At 31.4% G+C, this 24,415-nt stretch overlaps 1 protein-coding gene across 19 annotated transcripts in view; it reads right to left on the reverse strand.

Moving 5' to 3' along the window:
• Positions 1–24,415, reverse strand: part of LOC139515597 (protein starmaker-like) — a 50,600-nt gene that overhangs the window by 12,124 nt on the left and 14,061 nt on the right. For 3 of the 19 annotated variants that reach the window (XR_011662804.1, XM_071305193.1, XM_071305192.1), the window contains exons 2-10: positions 20,170–20,254; positions 18,922–19,035; positions 17,886–17,978; positions 16,965–17,081; positions 14,667–15,368; positions 8,129–8,305; positions 6,797–6,972; positions 5,952–5,992; positions 3,187–3,243 (exon numbers count right to left, since the gene is read on the reverse strand). Coding sequence is in view for 13 of the 19 variants with exons in the window: in XM_071305193.1 (XP_071161294.1) it covers positions 3,187–3,243; positions 5,952–5,992; positions 6,797–6,972; positions 8,129–8,305; positions 14,667–15,368; positions 16,965–17,081; positions 17,886–17,978; positions 18,922–19,035; positions 20,170–20,181 (1,489 nt within the window). In the remaining 6 variants the exon portion in view is untranslated. Of the gene's footprint in view, positions 1–3,180; positions 3,244–5,951; positions 5,993–6,796; positions 6,973–8,128; positions 8,306–14,666; positions 15,369–16,964; positions 17,082–17,885; positions 17,979–18,921; positions 19,036–20,169; positions 20,255–24,415 lie in introns of all 19 variants that reach the window. The other 16 variants (XR_011662806.1, XM_071305199.1, XM_071305197.1 and 13 more) reach the window with 7 other exon arrangements.

The following is a 24,415-nucleotide window of genomic DNA, read 5'->3' on the forward strand; positions in this document are numbered from 1 at the left end:
TTTTTATAGATAAAATTTTTTAAAATGTGCTAATTATAAGAAAAAATATTCAAATTCATATAAAAATTGAACTTTGATTGACTGACTGTTGTTTAACATCTAGCAGATAATATAACATGCATATCAGATAAATAAAATGTTAATGGGGATAATATACACTACTGTGTACTAGCCAAATAGTCTCAGGAAGACATGTCATCCTACTTTGACAAAACTGTTTGCTTTCTTCTAAAAATTGTAAGGGTTCTGTGGAACCCAGTGTCTCGCCTACTTTTGCTGTTATAAACACACTTAACAAAAATGAGGAAAATATCAATAAAAATATTCCTCTTGATACTCTCTTTTGATTATAAGAAGATTCTGTTCACGTTTGGTAAAAATACAGGATAGTTTATGAATCTTATTATGTTATAAAAACTTTAACTGCAGACTGTATGTAATGTTAAATGGAATTAAAAGTCCATTTATAAGTAAAATACAGAAAAAAAGGATTTTTTTTACAAAAGTTACTTCTGGATACTATCTTATGATCAGAAACAATGCTTCTGCCCAAGTTTGGTACACATCATTTTGCACAACCAGGATGGTTTAAGAAAGTTATTTAAATTTTAAAAACTTAAACCACAGAGTGAATGTAATGTTTCCTGGCAGAAAAACTAAGTCCATTTATAAGTAAAATACGGAAAAATTGGATTTTATTTTTACAAAATTTACTTCTGGATACTATCTTATGATCAGAAACAAGCTTCTGTCCAAGTTTGGTACAAATCCAGGAGAGTTTAAGAAAGTTATTAAAATTTCAAAAACTTAAACCACAAAGTGAATGTTTGTGGACGCCACAGACGCAGACGGAATGTTGGATCACTATGTCTCGCTTTTTTAACAAAAGTCAAAGGCTTGACAAAAACTCATACCCCAGAGTAAAAAGCCAGTGAAAAACCCCATCATAGTTTTTTTTAAACAAATTTGAAACAAGAAAACTAAAAGCCTAACTTATTAAAATAGAATTTAAGAAAAACAAGTATGAATGGTATAAATCATCAACAAGGACTGAATTACCAATTTTATCATTTGGTTTTGCAACATGAATTGGCTCACAAGGATGAAAACAAACAGCAAGCTATAAAAAAAAATATTTTTTTCCGTCAGTGTATTCAAAACATACATGGAAGAAAAAGGATCAGGGATATTCATTCATTACACAAAATCTCTTCATGCACTAGACAAAATAAAAAGCAAACAAAAGGGGTTTAATAATGCTGTTCTTCATCTTAAAATCACAGTGAGGCTTTCAATAGAGAACAAAGCATCTCAATGTAAATTCAAAATTTTCCGTAGCACAGGTATAAGCTGCTTTAAACAACTGCAAATGTCTAAATGCTTACAGCTTTTACATTAATGCTAGCAAAACAAATCTTTGTTTGACTTGCTTGCTTTGTTTGTATCAATGTTTGCTCAAGCATGGCAATTAAGATAGGCGGGGCTTCAGCTTGTATACATCATACTTTAATTTTATTGGGCGTTATGTTTGAGGTTAAGGACACTCAATTTTAAAACATCACAGGATGACAAATATAAAGCGCAATCGTAGAAATGGAAGCCAAAAAAAGATTTTTTTTTCTCGAAAATATGCATTTTTACCATCCAACTTAAAATACTGTCGTCAAGTACTTTTAGTAAAACAAAATAGCTATTCGAACACACCTACTCTGATTTTGTAATTCATTACATAGGTATTTCATTTGACCCTACAACCTGTAGCTTTGCTATATAAATTAAAATGATAGAATCTGAAGCGAGATGATGTATCAAATGTTCTTGCTTTGTACGTTTTCAAGACAAAATATTCATCTCAAACACACACTAACATAAGAAGGTGCACTCGATTTTCTCTTTTTGATACAATTGTTACCAATTTTTTGATTTTTTTTCTTGAGTCACATAATCGGAAGGGCAGACACGGAAATAACTGAACTTATTATAGATTGAGATGTTCTCCGTCCGTGGTAATTTAAAAAAAATCGGAGGTTATGCATTTTCTTCATCCAACTTGATAGATAACCATGACTTCGACTCGATATCTAATTGTTCTGCTTAACTATGTAATAGATAAATTGAAAACTTATGCAAATGTTACTATAGTAAACATTACAGAAAGCATTTATCGCCTTCTCTATAAACAAAGAATAATCAGTTTGAAAGTTTACAAGCAAAAATTAATCCAAAGTGCGCAATATTCAATAACAATGGACATAATAAATAAACGGGATGAATTAAGTCATTTCCCCCCTACTTAATTTATCCCTTTTATTAGAAAAGCGAGTGCACCTTCTTATGTTAAGATGTGTTTGAGATGAATATTTTATCTTGAAAACGTACAAAGCAAGAATATTTGATACATCATCTCGCTTCAGATTCTATCATTTTTATATAGCAAAGTTGACTTTCTAACATAACAAAATCACAGTACTAAAAGATGAAATATATGGGTCAAATGAAATACCTATGTAATGAATCGCAAAATCAGAGTAGGTGTGTTCGAATAGCTATTTTGTTTTACTAAAAGTACTTGACGACAGTCTTTTAAGTTGGATGATGAAAATGCATATCTTCGAAAAAAAAAATACATTTTTTTTTACTTCCATTTCTACGATTGCGCTTTATATTTGTCATCCTGTGATGTTTTAAAATTGAGTGTCCTTAACCTCCTACATAACGTCCAATAAAATTTAAGTATGATGTATACAAGCTGAAGCCCCGCCTATCTTAATCGCCATGCTTGAGCAAACATTGATACAAGCAAAGCAAGCAAGCCAAACAAAGATTTGTCTTGCTAGCATTAATGTAAAAGCTGTAAAATGATGTTTTTCTTACAGCAATCTTCCTATCTGTACTATTTCCATTCTTTTATGAAGATATAAAGCCACTGCCATATATGTAATTTAGGAAAAGCTGTTAGATTTGTTTTAAGGAAAGGCTTATTAAAACTGATTACTACTGAATATATCTAATACCCAAACTGATATGAAGTATGAGGAATTATAAATTGAATTACAAATTGATGATGACAAAATAAACGAGCCTAAAAATGTGATTATAAAAAGGTCACATGCTCTACATTTATTATTAAAAATGTGGCTAAATAAAAACATGAATGGTAAAGTTGCCATGCCATTGTACTTGTACCTTTATGTCGCTCGTCCATCTCACCTCGGTCAAATCGACCACTTCCAATACGACCAGCTTTAACCAGAAATCATATTTAATATTATTATATGACTATAAAATTTCTCTTTTCTCATTGGCTTAAAGCATAGGGAAATAGTTTTACAATGATTTATAAACCCAAGAGATACCACATTAAACCTCGGCTATTGGCCTCAGTAAATATCATATCTCTAGGATTGATTAATCATTGCATCCTAATTAGTTAACGATTCCTCTGATCTGAAAGTTGATAACTGTTTACTATTTCTTTGTAACAAATCACTGGTTTCTGAGTATATACTATATCTGTAGATTCTTGCTGCTTAATTAATATTTTTGTGATAAAAAATGTTTATGAACCATTTATATACTTTCAAACAAAAACTCACCATATTGACCCCTAATAATAGCATTGACATTACTTAAAAGATGTAAGAAAGTAGAAAAAAATATTTATATTTAATCTACAAAAAAAAAAAAAAAAAAAATATAAATAAAACAATGAATACTGTGAATTCATTATCATTCATGGATATCAATTTTCATGGATTTTGTGGGTGCAAAGAAACCACAAATTTAAATGTTCAAAGGATTTAGGAGATAACTGTGTTGTATTTTAAGCTTGGCCTTCGTAAAACTTAGATTTAACTGTCAGAACTGAGTCTAGCAATCAGAGCAGAGATAGGTAACGGATGCAACAGTAAGTTTTACAATGGCCAAGCTTAAAATACAATACAGTTATCTCCATTCTAATGCCACATATTAAAATAAATGTCATTTAATAAATATTTTGGCTTAAAAATGGTATAAATGAAAAAGTCTGTGAAACTGTTGCATCGTCTTTAGCATCTAAACAATGTGACGTCATATGTATACTCTGGATGTCAAACATGAATACTAAACATATTTTTACTTTCCGTATTGGTTTCAATATAGACAAAAAGAAGATTTTGAGGCTCAAAATGTGACTATCTTGTTCATTTTCTTTTAGAAATTACATACCCCAAAAAAAATCAGAATTCAAAATGGTGGCTTTCTTAGTTCGGACTGGTAGAATGTGGAAACTTATCCCCTTAGAATATTTGTCAACAACCAATGAAAATTATCATAACAAACTAATTGCATTACAATGCTGTGTGATTATATGCTGACTTTGAGAAGCCCATGATACTAACATTGGTACCCACAAAAATAAAGGAATCCACAGTAATCCTTAAACAATAAAATTGAGAATGGACATGGGGAATGTGTCAAAGAGACAACAACCGACCATAGAGCAGACAACAATTATAAAGCTTTATTACAACTGTCACATAAATTTAACATTAACCATAAAGCAAGAAAACTAAACATTGACCAATGAACCATGAAAATGAGGTCAAGGTCAGATGAACCATGCCAAGCAGACATGTACATTTAACAATTCTTCCATACAATAAATATAGTTAACCTATTGCTTATAGTTTAAGAAAAACAGACCAGAACACAAAAACTAAACACTAAACAATGAACCGTGAAAATGAGGTCAAGGTCAAATAAAACCTGTGCAACTGACATATAGATCATAAAATATTTCCATACACCAAATATAGTTGACCTGTTGCATATAGTAATAGAAAAAAGACCAAAAGTTAAAAATTTAACTTTGACCACTCAACCATGAAAATGAAGTCAAGGTCAGATGACACCTGCCAGCTAGACATGTACACCTTACAATCATTCCATACACAAAATATAGTAGACTTATTGCATACAGTATAAGAAAAACAGATCAAAATACAAGCAAGAAAACTAAACATTGACCAATGAACCATGAAAATGAGGCCAAGGTCAGATGAACCATGCCAAGCAGACATGTACATTTAACAATTCTTCCATACAATAAATATAGTTAACCTATTGCTTATAGTTTAAGAAAAACAGACCAGAACACAAAAACTAAACACTAAACAATGAACCGTGAAAATGAGGTCAAGGTCAAATAAACCTGTGCGACTGACATATAGATCATAAAATATTTCCATACACCAAATATAGTTAACCTGTTGCATATAGTAATAGAAAAAAGACCAAAAGTTAAAAATTTAACTATAAGCACTGAACCATGAAAATGAGGTCAAGGTCAGATGACACCTGCAAGTTGGACATGTTCACCTTACAGTCCTTCCATACACCAAATATACTAGACCTATTGCTTATAGTGTGTGAGATATGGACTTGACCACCAAAATTTAACCTTGTTCCCTGATCCATGAAATGAGGTCCAGGTCAAGTGTAATCTGTATGACGGGCATGAAGACCTTGCAAGGTAAGCACATACAAAATATAGTTATCCTATTACTAATAATAAGAGAGAATTTAACATTCCAAAAAATCTTTACTTTTTTTTTCAAGAAGTCACTGAACCATGAAAAATGAGGTCAAGGACATTCAACATGTGACTGACGGAAACTTAGTAACATAAGGCATCTATATACAAAGTATGAAGAATCCAAGTCTTTCAACTTCTAAAATATAAAGCTTTTTTAAAAGAAGTTAGCTAACGCCACCAGTGCCACTGTCGCCGTAGCCACCCGATCACTATCCTTATGTCGAGCTTTCTGCGACAAAAGTCTCAAGCTTGACAAAAACCTGATTTGTATAAAGTCAATGGTATCACAATATTTTGGTCACGGCCATGAAATGACCCTGAGTTCTTTAGTTCTGAATTGGGAATGTGATTTCAATTCATAATGCTTCCTTACCTGGTCTTTTTGCTGGTTCTGTTTGTTTCGCTTCATCTGATCTAAAAAAAATAAAATATAGCAAATTGCTGACCATGTAGAATAGAAAACAAACAAACTAAGAACTATACAAAATAAGTAAAATCAACATGTACAATACCTGTGCACAAAAAAAAAGACAAACAATAGTCAGTCCGTCCGTCCTTCTGTCCGCTTGTCTGTCTGTCCCGCTTCAGGTTAAAGTTTTTGGTCAAGGTAGTTTTTGATGAAGTTGAAGTCCAATCAACTTGAAACTTAGTACACATGTGCCCTATGGTATGATCTTTCTAATTTTAATGCTAAATTAGAGTTTTGACCCCAATTTCACCTTTCACTGAACATAGAAAATGATAGTGCAAATTTCAGGTTAAAGTTTTTGGTCAAGGTAGTTTTTGATGAAGTTGAAATCCAATCAACTTGAAACTTAGTATACATGTTCCCTATGATATGATCTTTCTAATTTAACTGCCAAATTAGAGTTTAACCCCAATTTCACAGTCCTTTAACATAGAAAATGATAGTGCGAGTGGGGCATCAGTGTACTATGGACACATTCTTGTTTATTTCATTTTCTAGAGATAAAGATTATGTTTTTTGTGACTGACTGTGACTTTTGGTCTTCACTGAATTCTTGTAATACAAATTAAGGGTTCAAATCTTCAACTCCAGTAATTTAATTGATTGATTGATGAGCTGAGTATGAAAAATGTACTTAAATGTTTATGATTGATAGGCCATATACATATAAACAAAATTTTTTAATCTTACATATTGGATGTTCTCTAGAATTAAATTTTTCTCCTTAAATTCCTTGTTTTGTTACTTACTCAAATTTTTCTTTATCCCATTCTCGTTTCCATTCTCCAGAAGAAGATTTTTGTCTTTCTATCCTTGCATTATCTACACGATCCCGGTCAGCCTTCCATTCAAAATACTCTCGTCTTTCTTTCCCTGTCATAGTGACGGTCATTTCAAACTTTGATTTAGGAGGTCCATTTCTATTCTGTAGAAGAAAGCAATTGAAAAAGCACCTTTATTTATGTTTTTGAGATCCTTTGTTTCAATTAAAAAGGGAGACAACCTTTTATGTATCTATTGTTTAGATATAAAAGGAAAGGGTCAAGTTCTTACTTTTTACAAAACTAAGTTTAAACCTAAGTCCTTCAATTCCAAATTACTGTGAAATTTTGTTTATATTTGAAAAATCTAAAAAATAAACACACACAAAAAATTCAGAAAATATATTTTTTACAATAAAACCTGCAATACCATATCTCAAGGAATCATTCAGATTTTCATTATAATTGCAATAAATTGTACTATGTGAATGAAAATGAATTGAGATATTAAAACTGCCAACACAACCCCATTTTGTGATTTCATTCAATTTTTAATATTTTACTTGTTCATAAAATCATTTTAAACAACACACTTTCCAAACCTTTTAAACTAAACTTGAAATATGCTGAAATTACATAAAAAAAACACACCACTTTACATACAAAAAGACATTTACATGAAAAGCAATTTTGCACAGTAATGACATTTCCATAAATATATAATGGATACTTAATGGAGTTACCATAAAAAGTAATTCTCTGCCTTAAACATAAAAAATATCTTTTATGTATTTCTTTTGAATTTAAAAGAAACTTAAAACAATTCTAATGACTTTGAATATATTCAAATAGATTTTGATTATCAAAATTATGTGATTATATGAACATTAACTGTATTTTAATTAATCTAGTTTCTACATTGTTATAATATATATCTATAATAATGGAAGTTAAGATCCACAACAGAAGTTTTTGCAATTCTAGTCAATTGAGAAAAAGAGTCAAAGTTAACATACCTACAACAAGCAGGCCTGGAGTTATTTTCAATGTTGACTGTTAATGAACTACTTAGATCAATTGACACTGACCCCCATGTACAGATACTGGCTAGGAAATAATTCCCCCCCCTTCCTTTTTCACAAATGAAGAAACCAGGTAAACATAATGAAGATATGTAAGAAGAATTTAGCCCAAATTTTGATGAAATTAATCGACTAGTGGTTTCAGAGGAGAGGATTTTAAAATATAGTCAATATAAATAAGAAGATGTAGTATAAGTGTCAATGAGACAACTCTCCAAATCCACTGAGAATAACTTACCTGTCTTTCTTTGACATTTTTCATTTGATTCTTCACATTGCTAAAATCCTGACCACCAAAATTTTTGGGGTGTCTTCTAGGAGGTTCTCTCCTATCTGATCTTTCTTGTTGTTTATGCTGCATTCCCTCTCTTGATCTGTCTGACAAAAAGTTGTAGGAAGGATCTGGAGGAGGTCCCTGAAAAGTAATTGTCAAAAATATAATAAGTAAAATATGATTCATTACTGTTACAGTGTTCTCCCCTGTACTTCCATACATGGGGTTAAAGTTTCACTAAAATCATAGCACAATGTTTATAAAACCTTCTATAATAAAATCTTACAGATAGTGATGTGGTAAAACAAGAGTGCACACCCTGAAATGTCTTGCCTTCTTTACTTATCATTGATAAAATTGATGCTGAACATTTTACACTGACCATTGTAGTGATGAAGTTTCATTGATATTTATCAAAATAGGTATTTTTTTTTATGAAATGGACTCAAATGCAACTTAACAAATTACAGACAAGTGTGCACACGCTGAAATGTCTCGCCTTCTTATCATTTATATCCTGCTGATAGTCTTAAATATAAAGCTTTATTATAACTGTAACATAACCTTAACATTAACCAAGAAAACTAAAACATTGACCAATGAACCATGAAAATGAGGTCAAGATCAGATGAACCATACCAGGAAGGCATGTTCAGCTAACAATTTTTCCATAAAACAGATATAGTTGACCTATTGCTTATAGTTTAAGAAAAACAGACCAAAACACAAAAAAATAACATTGAGCAAAAGACTGTGAAAATGAGGTCAAGGAAAAAAATACTGTGGATATAGGTCATAAAATATTTCCATACACCTAATATAGTTGACCTATTGCATATTGTATTAGAAAAAAAAAAAAAAACTCAACCAGATGCTCCGCAGGGCGTAGCTTTATACGACCGCAGAGGTTGAACCCTGAACGGTTAGGGCAAGTATGGACACAACATTCAAGCTGGATTCAGCTCTAAATTTGGATTGTGATTAAATAGTTGACACAGCATAGGTTTCTGACACAGAATGAATGTGTTCTAATGAACTTAAAATTTTTGTTTCTCTTAGAGCAATTCACTATGCTGTTGAATATTAATCCTCTCAAAAAAATGTTTGAAGAAATTTTCTTTTTTATTTATGAAATTTCAAATGAGAAAAATTGAACCCAATTTTTTTAATCACATCCCCCTTTCCCTTATTCCAAAACTAATCTCAATTAAAATTTCTAATGGAGTTTGCAACAATAACTACTCATTTAAATACATCATAAAATATTAAGATGTAAAAAAACTGCTTGTTATCACTGAATGGTAAAGATTATTTTAATTTATCAGTTGGTAGTAAAAAGTGAATATACATTGTATATTGTATATAACAAAGATTTAAGTTGATTCTGGACAAAGAAAGATAACTCCAATTAAAAAAAAATCTTGCTATTGCACAATATTTTGCAATTAGATATTTCTTGCTTACTATTCTGGACAAAGAAAGATAACTCTAATTAAAAAAAAATTTGATATTTCACAATATTGTGCAATTAGATATTTCTTGCCATTGCGCAATACTGTGCAATTGAAAATACTTGCTATTGCACAATACTTAATATAATAATTTTAGATCCTGATTTGGACCAACTTGAAAACTGGGCCCATAATAAAAAATCTAAGTACATTTTTGGATTCAGCATATCAAAGAACTTCAAGATTTCAATTTTTGTTAAAATCAGACTAAGTTTAATTTTGGACCCTTTGGACTTTAGTGTAGACCAATTTGAAAACAGGACCAAAAATGAAGAATCTACATACACAGTTAGATTTGGTATATCAAAGAACCCCATTTATTCAATTTTTGATGAAATCAAACAAAGTTTAATTTTGGACCCCGATTTGGACCAACTTGAAAACTGGGCCAATAATCAAGAATCTAAGTACATTTTTAGATTCAGCATATCAAAGAACCTAACTGATTCATTTTTTGTCAAAATCAAACTAAGTTTAATTTTGGACCCTTTGGACCTTAATGGAGACCAATTTGAAAACAGGACCAAAAGTTAAGAATCTACATACACAGTCATATATATTGACAGTTAGATTCAGCATATCAAAGAACCCCAATTATTCAATTTTGATGAAATCAAACAAAAGTTTAATTTTGGACCCTTTGGGCCCCTTATTATGTTGGGACCAAAACTCCCAAAATCAAACCCAAACTTTCTTTTATGGTCATAAACCTTGTGTTTAAATTTCATAGATTTCTATTTACTTATACTAACGTTATGGTGCGAAAACCAAGAAAAATGCTTATTTGGGTCCCTTTTTGGCCCCTAATTCCTAAACTGTTGGGACCTAAACTCCCAAAATCAATACCAACCTTCCTTTTGTAGTCATTAACATTGTGTTTAAATTTCATTGATTTCTATTTACTTAAACTAATGTTATTGTGCGAAAACCAAGAATAATGCTTATTTGGGCCCTTTTTTGGCCCCTAATTCCTAAACTGTTGAGACCAAAACTCCCAAAATCAATCCCAACCGTTCTTTTGTGGTCATAAACCTTGTGTCAAAATTTCATAGATTTCTATTAACTTAAACTAAAGTTATAGTGCGAAAACCAAGAAAATGCTTATTTGGGCCCTTTTTGGCCCCTAATTCCTAAAATGTTGGGACCAAAACTCCCAAAATCAATACCAACCTTCCTTTTGTGGTCATAAACCTTGTGTTAAAATTTCATAGATTTCCATTCACTTTTACTAAAGTTAGAGTGCGAAAACTAAAAGTATTCGGACGCCTGACGACGACGACGACGACGCCAACGTGATAGCAATATACGACGAAAATTTTTTCAAAATTTGCGGTCGTATAAAAACTTTATTTTGACCACTGAACCATGAAAATCAGGTCAAGGTCAGATGACACCTGCCAGTTGGACATGTTCACCTTACAGTCCTTCTTCCATACACCAAATATGCTAGTCCTATTGTTTATAGTATATGAGATATGGACTTGACCACCAAAACTTAACCTTGTTCACTGATCGATTAATTGAGGTCGAGGTCAAGTGAAAACTGTCTGCTGGGCCAGAGGACCTTGCAAGGTATGCAAGGTATGCAGTTATCCTATTACTAAGAGAGAATTTAAAATTACAAAAAATCTTAACATTTTTTCAAGTAGTCACTGAACCATGAAAATGAGGTAAAGGACATTGGAAATGTGACTAACAGAAACTTTGTAACATGAGGCATCCATATATATATATATATATATAAAGCATCCAGGTCTTCAATCTTCTAAAATATAAAGCTTTTAAAAAGTAAGAAAACACCACCGTAGCCGCCGCCGGTGGATCCCTATCCATATGATGAGCTTTCTGCGACAAAAGTCCCAGGCTCGACAAAAAATTAATGCCATTATGCTACAAGTCTCCAGGAAGAACACTGATCAAGCACAAAATCTGCTTCAGTCCAATAATCTATTTTATTCAAAATAATATTGTTCTATTTTTAATATTCAATTGTTGTGACCAAAGAATATCCTGCAACTTCTTAAAATCCAGCAGTTCTTCCCAAAAATTCTTACAAATTTCAACACAAGTCACCTTCATTTCAGTATAACTTACAATCAATTTTAATAATAAGACTTTTAGTAAAAAGAGACTTTAAAGTTGCTGGAATATTCTGACGATAACTTTGCAGTGGCTCACATACCACAGGCCGGGATCCAGAGGGGGGAGGGGGGTTCTGGGGATTTGAACCCTCCTTTTTTTGGACAATCAATGCTTTTGAATGGGGACATGTAGTTGGAACCCCCCCCCCCCCCCCCTTTTGTCCTGGGTTAGGACCCCCCTTTTTAAAATGGCTGGATCCACCCCTGTACCAACTGACAGTAATAGTCTGTATTTGAGTAGATAATAGTTTTATGTACAGTGGAATCATTATTATACATTGGATATCAATTTTCTAGGATTTCTTTGGTACAGGTAAACCAAGAAAGTAAATGTACAAAGAATAACAAATTTTCTATATCAAGCACAAGAATTATTCATGATATTGCACATGATGTAAAGAAACTTGTCTTTCGTTGCAGACTGTAAGCTAACCTCTAGCATGTCTAGTTGATTTCTCATTGAAATTTCCTTTAAATAATATAAGGTCCTATATAGACAATTTGAATTTCCATAAAAGGTCTTGCTTAAGATCTGTATTAAGTTTATGTGTACAAAATTGGAGGTTCTGAAGTCTTGACCTTTGTAATTAAAAAATGAAAAGTGCTCTACCAGAAAAAAGTAAAATCACAAAAATACTGAACTCAGAGGAAAATCAATTCGGAAAGTCCATAATCACATGGCAAAATCAAATAACAAAACACATCAAAAACGAATGGACAAGAACTGTCATATTCCTGACTTGGTACAGGCATTTTCAAATGTAGAAAATGGTGGATTGAACCTGGTTTAATAGCTAGCTAAACCTCTCACTTGTATGACAGTCGTATCACAGAATAGACAAGTACCAGATCTCAGATGTACATTATTTTGCACCTTATCCCAGTAGTGTTAAATGTCTTCAGACTTTTCAAACATTCAATCCATTTTTTCTCCAATGGAAGAGAGGGTAAAAATATAAGTGTCAAAGCCAATATCTTAAATTTAATTGATGATAAATTCATATATATTCAACCAATAAAAGGAACTGAAATCTCAATAAAATGGTCAACACCAAAAAATAACTTTTAAAATACATGTATTACTATAGTTATATAGTACATAAAACAAATTTTCATGACAGAATAATTAACAAAAAAGAACTTAAACATGATTGACTACTAAAATTTCAGAAATTACTAGAACACACCCGCGAAATCGCGGGCATTCAGAGCGTAGTTTAAAGTATGTAAAGTGTTGTTGGAAGAATTTTGTAAAATATTGAATGACTGGAGAATTTCAGCAAAAGTATCATAAGTCATATATAGGTTATTTGGGACAGGAAAATGCTGCTTTTTTTTTTTTATCCCTCCTCCTTTATTTCCAAAATTCCCAATTTTTGGTTTTCTATCAATTTCAATATGAACATAGTAGTATGTTATGAACATATAAGTAAGGAGCCTGTAATTCAGTGGTTGTCGTTTGTTTATGTGTTACATATTTGTTTTTCGTTCACTTTTTGTACATAAATAAGGCCGCTAGTTTTCTGGTTTGAATTGTTTTACATTGTCAGTTCGGTGCCTTTTGAAGCTGAGTATGCGGTATGGGCTTTGCTCGTTGTTGAAGGTCGTACGGTGATCTGTAGTTGTTAATTTCTGTGTCATATTGGTCTCTTGTGGAGAGTTGTCTCAACATGGCAATCATACCACATCTTCTTTTTTTTGTAATCAATGAATTTTGTAAAAGATTTAATGACTGGAGAATTTCAGAAAAGGTATCAAAATTCACATGAATATTTTTAGCGCTTATCTGTATATTATGAACATTCATTATTATATAAATATAGTGTATTTACTTTCAATTCTAAGTTTACTAATCGATCCATGGTGGTCATTGATATAGTATACAGACCCTCTCTATTTAATAAACTCTGTGACCGCCGTGGATAGTAAACTTGAAAATGATAGCAGATAGAATTCTGAAAATACACTTTATTCTTTGTATATGTATGTTCAAAGTATACAGAAAAACGCAAACCGGAAGTCTAATCTGACTTAAAATTTTGTCCAATGACGGGACAATATCCGGATGCCTTTTTTCTCGTTTTTCTCCCAAAATAACTCAATCTGAATAATCATATGAATGGATGACAAATGCGACTATGCACTGTACCTATAGGACACAGAGGCGTGTTGATTAATTTATTGTGGAAAGGAGAGAAGCGACACCAAAAATGAGGTCTTCTCGTTTAATAGTATAGATGTGCATTTATTATTGCACTTATGTCATTTTAGACTAAAATGCAATTTATATTTTGTGATATTGAGAAAAATCCTGTTAATTGATATAATATATTTCAAAACGTGAGTTTAAATTATTGCAATTATAACCCTGTTGCATTTTTCGAAATAATAAAAACATTGAAATAATTTCTGAATTCACAGTACTTAATTAGAAACAGTAACCAAATTTAATTTTACCATCATGATTTTCTGAAAGAATAAAAGTTAAAATGTTCAATTCTTTTTTGAACTTTAGGTACCACAAATTCTTATTCATTTTCAAAACCTCTTACTGAAGATACAGATTAGTTGAACTTTAATTCAGCAAGTGAAAAGGTACAAGCAAAGTCGGCTGCCATGAAAACAAAACGTAGCCATGCCTCAACAATGTTTCATTCCAAAAATCAAAAACAGAACAATAAAGGCAAGCAAAATTGTTTGCAGCATTTTAAACTGAATTAGATATACTTATTGCCTGTATAATTTTTCTGGTCAAGTTTTATAAACTGGAAAACTAAATTGATCAATTTTTATTCTGAACTGACCAGTAAAGAGGCAGTTGTTGGAGATTTTGGTCTTAATTAAACTCACTTCAGGTCTATCGTCATGGTAATCCTGTGCTCCACCATGTGGTCTTTTCCTTGGTTGATCAAATTCTGAATCATCAAACTGTTCCCTGTTATCGTGGTAGCTGTTCCTCTTAAACTCCCCACTGTATCTGTTCCCATTAGATCCCTGTCTATTGTACTGGTTCCCACCACCTCTACCTCTCGAGTCCTGTCTGCTAAATTCACCACTGTTACGAAAGTCACGTTTGTCATAGAAATCTTCACCACTACTCCTAGAATCCTGCCTGTTGTAGTCATTTCTCCCTCGTCCCCGACCTCGAGAATCTTGTCTGTGGCTAAAATCACCACTTTTACGAAATTCCCTTTTATCATGATAATCCTCATTACTGTTCCAAGAGTCTTGCCTGTTAAAATCATCAGATCTGTTCTCTTTGTAATGATCATTGCTGCCACCCCTTCCTCCCCTTGATCCACGACCGCGAAAGTTTCTACGATTTCCACCTCCTCGTCTGTCGTTATTGAAATGTTTATGTTCAGGACTAGCATCTCTGTCATCATGTTCTCCGAATCGGAAATCTTGTGGTCTATCATTTTCCCCAAAACTAAATCTTTTAGGTGTGTCCTGTCTAAATCTATACTCATCGTCTCCGGAATTCTGAAATCGATTACTATCATCCTTTAGCTGCACATTTCTGGACTCGGAATTTCTAGTTATATGCATATCCTAAACCAAGGAAAACGTGCAGTTAGTACATCCATGCAATCATATTAATTATTAGTAAAGGGTTGTTTAACAAACTAGCATGCTAATGGGAATACTAATCGCTACATAAGTAAAAGATTAACTCTTTATTGTTTATAATTTGTTGTTAAGTTACATGTTTTAAATACTTTTGATACCAGAAGTTATTTTTCACTATAAAAAAAATACTGATATACATCACTTTCAACTCATCATGCTATGCGAGGGTATAAAACCGGTCTACGATTGACAAAGGGAAGTAATTTGTTTAAAAGATGTGTATTAAAAGAATCAAATCAGTAATTGGCAAAAAGACTAATGTAGGTAACCAATTTTCATGTATTTTTTGTTTCATGGGTATAAAAAAAACACTAGTTCTAATAATGTTCATGAAGGATAATTTTGTCTATAGGCAAACTATGTCAAAACCATAAAATCAATATCCACTAAAAACAGTTGTTGCCAAAATCCCAAAAATAAATGAATTCACAGTATTCTGACTTGATACCAACCCTTTTTAACTATCTCTAATCATTATTTGCTGCTTGCCTGGTGAAAAACCGAGCTAGAACAGTTTTAAAGTATTTGAATTAACCCGGCCTTCCTGAAGTTCCTACCTCCTGTACCGTAATACAGGCAAGCAAGTTGACATGAAATGACCCTCTCTGGAACTCAATGTTCCACAGCAATGTTAATGTCAGACCAATTGGTACTAAAAGATTAACCTATATTCATTCTTGTCACAGTAAGGTACAATCATAGGCATGTTACTTATGTGTATTAAATGAAACTAGATGCACATACTAGTTTATATTTCATAGTGTTAATAAAATATCTATATACTATCAACAATGCTAACATAATACACCCGACTGCACCTCAAAAGCTCCAAAGCAAACTGTTAAAATGGACAATATTTTAATTTGGGAGCAGAACGTCATGAAATGTGATTTTTTTACACAACCAGATAAATTTATTTCCTAATATAATTTGATTAAAACATTTTCCTTCGGAACAGTTAAGGCATAGTAAGGAGATTTAAGCTTGGCTTATTACATTTATTGGATAAACTGTGATAATGCAAACATTCCTGTTATATTCAATATTTATTTTTGCTTTCTCAAAATTTTTCATTGATATTTTTTTTGAAATAATTAAGCATATTTGAAAAACAAGATATCGTATATTTAAATGATCGCAATTAAAGAGAATAATCAGAGGATAACTGACAGAATTATTTTGAAACTATGTAAAATCGTATTTCATAATTTGTCTATATGTTTGTATATCTATGAGCTGTGTAAGATAGAAATTGACCTATACATGTACAACTTTGATTGATTTTGTAACATTCAAATACCACGCAAATGATAATGTTTTGGACTGTTTAGTAGGGTTCTTATATCTACCAAATTATCAAACAGTTGCAGACTTTGCATAGAGATTTTGTCAACCCCCAAAAAGGATAACAGATGTATTGATATGCATTTGTATAGGGTCAATTTGTATCTGAAGCAGCTCATATTTTTTCCAAAAAAAAGGGGACCAGATAAAATTTACATCAGTATGATTACATACCTGAACATGATTGAAATCTCCCCCTGATTTAGGGCGTGGCTTCCCTCTTCCAACAGGTTTATTATTTTTCCTGGGCTGGTCCATATTATCTGTATATTTTCTGTCATTTGGATATGTCTGCAAAAATAAACAATTCTTGGAAATCAAAATCTGCAAACAGAACCTTAAAGAATTACATTCTAACACATTTTAATTACATTTTTACTCTGATGTTCATCAATATCATGATGGGAATAGGGGTGTTTTATGACCTTGACTCCTTTTAAGGCCCTAGAACAGTTGGCTTAGTGCCCTAAGATGTTAAGTGAGCTTCAGAATATGGTTGTTGTAAAATTTGTTGGGAAGAAGGCAGCTATTTTGTTTTGCATATATGGTGATTTTATTTCTTAATTATTTTGTATTTTAAAGTAGTCTTCTTTCGGTCAACTGATTTTTTTTTAGTTACTCAGGGTTGCAACTTTTTTCAGACATGAAATTCAATGGTTGTCCCAGCATTTTCCTGCATTATCAGTGGTTTTCAAGGGTAGTGGTTCTTATGTCATGGTTGAAATTGAACTTGATAAATAACATTTTTAAAAAGACCATTTGCTCAAGAGTAATTGAGACCAGCATTCACCTACATGTATTTCAAGTAGTCCAATCTGTACAAAATTGGCTCATGAGTACCTGTTTAACACATACGGAGACCAATTTTCCAGGAACGAATCAATGAGCAGAAGGGAGATAATTCAATCTTATAATCAATGATTTTCAATGGTTTGTTTTGCATTCTTTTATTTTTCAGGCCCTTTTCAGGCAAAGAGCACCTTTAATATACTTCCTGTATTTTCCTGGGTGCATTGCAACCCTGGTTACTATTCTGGAACCTGTTCAAGGATTGACTTGTATCTTCTGTTGTGTAATATCTGTGTGGGAAATTACCTGTTTTTCTTTCGTAGGTGAGTTACCGCCGGAGAGATCAGTTGGCAATGGCTTGGACAATGAAGCTGCTACTTTCTTGTCTTTTTGTATTTCCTAAGAAATTAAATCAAATATAAATGGTTAACTATTATATACCAATGCTGGATTAAAACAGATTTTTTTTTTTTTTAAAAGTAAATTATAATACATGCACCAATTTATATCTTTTTTGGCACCTTAAATCATAAATCACTTGAAATTAAACTTTAAATTTCAATTTTTATTGTAATCCTATGAAAAATGTATTAGAAATGTTATCCATGTGTTTTTAACCACATTGATTCCCCACTTTTAATAATATCTTTTTTTAATTGACACCTGGAATCAACATGGATTATTTCTTAATATTTTTTATATATAATTTTTTTATTAAAATCCTAGCACAAAATGATGTTTCCTAAAATTTGTAAATTTTTAACAAATATTATTTTTTTCATTGTAAATTTACACCCCAACTCTCCCTCCCCTTTCAAACGAAATTATCACAAATATCAATCTTGTCAACAAGAATCAATTTTGATTAATCATAACAATTTAAAAGTAAACTTTTGTTAGAATTCAAAATGCATGACATGTAGCATGAAAGAATGTGTCTTGACATATATATAATTTGTGATTTTTCAACAAAAACTTAAGTTTTGTCCAAATTTCACAATAAACAAAAGAAACATTTCTATTTTAGGTATTAACCCAGTGCTTTAAAATTAGAAAATTGGTTCTAAGAATCTAGTCAGCAATCCTTAAGCTCACTAATAAACAGCAACCAGCTCATTTCTAATATCATATTGTTCAATAAAATTGAAAGTGGAAATGGGGAATATGTTAGATACAACAACCCGACCAAAGATCTAGAGCAGAGAATGTTCAGCTGGAGGCCACCAATACAATGGGTCTTTAATGCAACGTGAAAATCCCACACCTGGAGGCTGTCATCAGCTGGCCCCAAATTAAAATTGTGTTCTAGTTCAGTGAAAAAGCCTGATCATAACCACATTACCTCGTGTCTTTTTCTTAGGGCATCATTCTTTTTTCTTATTTCTTCCATCTTTTTATTCAGTAATGCTTCCCTTTCCTCCTTGGTCAGGATATCAAGGAACAACTCTGCAGAAGCCTGAATACCACAAAATAGTACCATTGATTAGATTTCTTTTTGCTGACTTAACAAAAATTGTATTTTTCATGCATACTTGATATCATGATTTTTATGAACATTATATGAACAAATTAAACAAGCATATAGGAAACTTGAATATTGTTCAACACTTAAATTTTATGTTAAATATTCCAAAGAAATCCATGACAATTATTATCCCACAAATATCAATGGTAACACCAATAGCACAGCACATAGTCACACTGAATATACAATACTCAAGTTAACATTTTTCAGTTGATTATATAGACCAGATGCTGCCACTGATATATGTATGTTTATTTTTTAAGAAAAGTACAGACATTCATAACGGCTTTTCTATCAATAAGAATATATGGGAAACACAAAGATATTTATAAATTGATTTGTTGAAAGAATGTCATAAATGTGTGCTTATTCATTCTTTAAAAAGAAATACAGGTTTCTGATTTGTGTAATGAGTGTCTATGACTTATATTATTGATTTTTTTTTTTAAATTTGTGTATACAATATTAAAATGTGTGATACAGTTCACAACTGACCCCCTAGGGATCCATATACTGTTTTCATTTATTTTCATGGGTACCAATTTTTGTGGATTAAAGAAAACTTGCATGTTTGTGGATTTTTAATTTTGAGGTTATGCCAAAGTCTGCATACAAGCTTATAGAAAATCTTTAATTCGTTAAATATTTAATTTCATGGTACACCTGTATCCATGAAAGCCACAAAAGTTGGTATAAAACACAAAATAATGAATCCACAGTATAGAGGGTAAATAAAATTCATCAGGGATTTACTAACCCTCTATGGATTCGTAAGGGGTCAGTAAAAAACCATGTTACCATATTTTGGCACCACAGGTACATAATGACATTAGGCATCAGCCGCATCACCCCTATTGATTTTACTTACTCTGTATGGAACTGTAGTTATATATATATAGGGGGTTAGTAGCAAACCATATATATAACTCCTAATAACATACATTTGAAATACATGTAACTCCTTTGTATATATATATTTGAGGTAAGAACATGTTTTATAAACATTTTCTAAGAAGAGAATTTTGAAGAAGTACTAAAGTTTTGTGTTTCAGTTTGTTTACCCACCTCATTCGCCATGATTTCTATCTATACGGGAACAAAGTGGGAACAGTTTCAGCAGATGGCCATTAGTATGGAGACTAGCCCATTCCTGAAATAAAAAAAATAAAATTATACAAAATAATGTCTACAAGCTAGACTTACAAATAATGCAAAAATTTTTACATCACTGTAGCTAAAATCTTTACACCTGGAGTAAGATTTTCTGAAATGAAGAAAATTACCCACTAACTGCAACTTAAACTTTAAAGTCACGTCTCCCACTAGATATCTGGCTACAGTGATTGTTTGTCATTAAGGACCATGTTTTTGCATCTGAATGGGTTTTTTTTTTTATGTGTTAGGGGTTGCTCAATATATGGCAACAAACATACATATAATACCTGTGTTTCCATTGACATTCTGACAAAAATAAAGTATGTTGCTTAAACCAATTATATACAATGTACTTATACAGGAAATTTTAGAACCTGCAGTTCTAAATATATAAAGAAATATTTCTACAGTATAAAAAGTAAATATATATATAATTCATTGTATTGTATTATGTTGTAATACAAGTCTTAACCCAGACTTAATCAATAAAAGAGAACTGCAACAAACTTGTATTACACATTAAAGAAATTTCCTCAAACTAATCATAGAATCAGCTCTATCTATAAAGTATATGCTGCCAGTAACAGCTGTGACAATATATTTGAGATACACCTATGAGTGTATTAGCTCAATCTGTTATCATTCTAATTTACACCAAGATATTATTGTATATATATGCAGACTGATTGTTTTGATTGTTTTCAATAATTTAAGGGGGGGGGGGGGGTCTTTCACCGATTTGATCATATGTTATTGAAAAGCATGATTAATGTAGGGTATCCAATTTCATCTACAAAAAAGGCCAAAAAATATAAAATGAAAGTTCATTTAGAATGTTTAGGACATTATAAAAGAATCTTAAATTGTTGTCCTATTTTGTTCAAAGTGCGGCTGGGGTAAATTAAATTTTTTGCTATTTTTGGTACAGAATCTAGCATATTGGATATTCAGGTTTATTGAGTGCAATCGCTAAAATAAACACAACCTCATTTGCTAAAAATTTTGAACAAATTTTACTATTCAATTGCAATAACAAAACAATATAAAAAAAACATTATTAATTTATAGATTAATCAATTGCTTACCTACCTATTAATGTGTTTAGTTAAGTGTAGGCCTAACAACAATAATTTTAAGGGGTGGCCTAACAAAGTCCAATAAAATCTGGTACACATCACAATAATACCTTGTAGCCATTTATATTATAAAGTGCAAAAAAACATATGAAATAAACAACTATATATGTATCCTATACATAGCTACATCTTGTAAAATGCCTCTCCTTCCAATTTTACATACTTACTTATCACATGATCCTCAGGCTGACTGAGAAACTGACAAATTTACTTATCTATTCAAATGCTATTCTGCCAAATATTACTCACCACAGCATGTCAATTAAATATCTATCTGGTAAACTTTTACTTATGTTTATAATCTACATGTAACTGATTTAAATCTAATATCCCCTCCATGATACTGATGATTCTTATTTAAATAACCACTACAATGAATTTATACATTCTTTAAAATTTACTTGTATTATTTTTAAATGAAGAAACAAAATCAGCATTATAATAATAAATTTGATTGCTTTTCCCCTTATATATTTTTATGAGCTTTATTTTTTTATGTGAAAAGTAGGTGTTTTTTATTAATTAAAAACACATAAAAATAACATGTAATTTATATTAGATTTTAAATAAATACATGTATTACATTTAGAAAAATTTAAATATAACTAATTGTGTTGTTAAGCCATGATAGATACAGTTTGCAATTGATAATGTAATGTGTAATTATCTCAGCTTATAAGTTATAGCCTTAGATTATCATTTTAAGGAGTATAAATGGCCTAAATCAACCCCCTCCACCTTTAATTTCATTACCTAGCCATAATGAACAAACTTTGATAAAATAAATTCACTATTGTACAATACTGCAGACAATAATGTTCCTTCATCCAAGCATATCTTGGATGTGCAGGATGAAGGTCATTCTTAGAATATGAGCCTGAGGCTCGAAAGTAATGAATTAGCTTTACTTCTCTATGAGGGGTGAAGCTTACATATAATATCTCTGTTTAAAGAAACAAACTATAACCACCTATAGCTGGCCAGTGACCTTGACCCTAGTATATAAGCACCTGTTCCATAATAACTTGTCATAATTTAAAGCAAGTTTGTGTCGACCAAATATAAAACCCAGTGGAAAAGGGTGGGTCTGACTGATAATCCCTAGGGTGGGAATTAATTACTTTCGAGCCTCAGGCTCATATTCTAAGAATGACCTTCATCCTGCACATCCAAGATATGCTTGGATGAAGGAACATTCTTATTCATATTTCGCCTTCGGTCTCAAGTAATGAATTAGCTTGTTTAAAGTGTAGACACAAACTAAAAACAATTTTTATATAAATGCCAACATTTAATAAAGGATAAAAATCACAAGATCATCCAGTAACTACAACTGAAGAAAAGTGTTTTAGTACTGATATTATTTACTTTCCTGTTATAGAACTTGTAAAAAGTTTTACCATATGTCCAGACAAAACTGTTGCCATAATGTCCTTAATAGAACATCCTGAAGCTAAATGCACTTATGAAGAGGTTCCTCCAAATGAGTTAACCTTAAAACCTCGGATAAAATTAGAACTCTCTCTAACTATCTAAACTTTACGAAAAGACTTAGATGAATTCTCTCACCTATTTTGTACACAAAACATGATAAATCATTGTCTTAATCAACACAAAGTTTTGGTTTATCAAAACCTTTGATCACCTCATTAGGTAAACTAACTAACAGATCTAGTATTTTTCAAAAACTCATGTATATGAAAAAATAAAGTGCCATGTCTCTGAATGAAAGACATAGAATGTAAATCTACAGCTGATAAAGATAGTACTTCAAGGCAGATGTAGTCAAGGCAAATAAAGACACAAGTATAAAAGACAGTTTCAATGTTAAATACTCCAATGAATATTAAGAACTTAAAAAAGATAGCGCTAAATTCATCTCCCAAGTGAAAGAGTATCTAACTCTTCAATTGCAGATTCAGGTTTAAGCAACCTTCCACAAATACATGTAGTAAACAAACAAATTCAGTAAAATCTATTTCTTAAAGGATAAAGTCTGTTTCAACATAGACCAAGAAAAATTCACATTAAACATGCTGAATATGAAAAGCTTGTGTTTTACAAAAATTTCAATAATCCGTGACTAACATCCTTTTTAGATGGTGATAAGGAATTGGTTCTCTAATTGAACACACCAAATAATGAAATTTCTCAAACAAATATTGATAATGCTTGATTATAGATGCATGGTCTCCAAGATGAAGTGTAAATATATTTTACAAATGATTCTGAAATCTCCTGTTTATATTAAAGTGATTTCTGAGTATAATACACACGTTTTTACCCTACTGCACAATCAACCCTTCAGGTGTTGGTTCACTTTAATTTTTTACAATATACAGTTAAATTAAGTCTCTTCCTGACGGAAAGACATTATCTTCAGTATGTAACATTGTTACTAATTTTTATGCTTAACAGTTTAACTGGCAAATAAATTAAAATTGGTCTTAGCAAAGAAAACCAACTCTGAGCAAGCCAAAAAGGATAATCAAAAGAGCCTTCTGAACTTTATCACTAATAATTTTCTTTATAAATATCCCCAACAATGAAAAAGATGGGAAAATATAAGGTCATAATTCTGATCATGAAAATAAAAACATCTCTGAAAGGAGCTTGTTGGTCAAAAGACAACGAAGTAATTATCTACAGATTGAAAATGAAAACGTAATAACAACAAAACAAATATATCTTCTTTCAATTGACATCCTTTTGAATCTGTAAATTTTTTAGACATATGATAAGCATCAAAAATTTTCTTACCAGGAATATAAAGAGCTGTGATAAAAATGTTCTTTCTTGAACACCAAGCCCAAATAATGAAATATTTGTAGTAAGCATGTTAAGTGACAAAGAAGTTACACCTCCTATTGCATAATAAAAGCTACTGAAATTGTATCTTCTGATTGTATAACTCTCTGTGACTAAAACTTTTTCTCCAGAAGAATATTATAGCCAACAATACTATGAAATCTATATGAAATGAGTGCATACTCTTAAAGAAGCTCCGTCTACCAACAGAA

Source organism: Mytilus edulis, chromosome 3 (genome assembly GCF_963676685.1).
Source record: "Mytilus edulis chromosome 3, xbMytEdul2.2, whole genome shotgun sequence".
Taxonomy (NCBI): domain Eukaryota; kingdom Metazoa; phylum Mollusca; class Bivalvia; order Mytilida; family Mytilidae; genus Mytilus; species Mytilus edulis.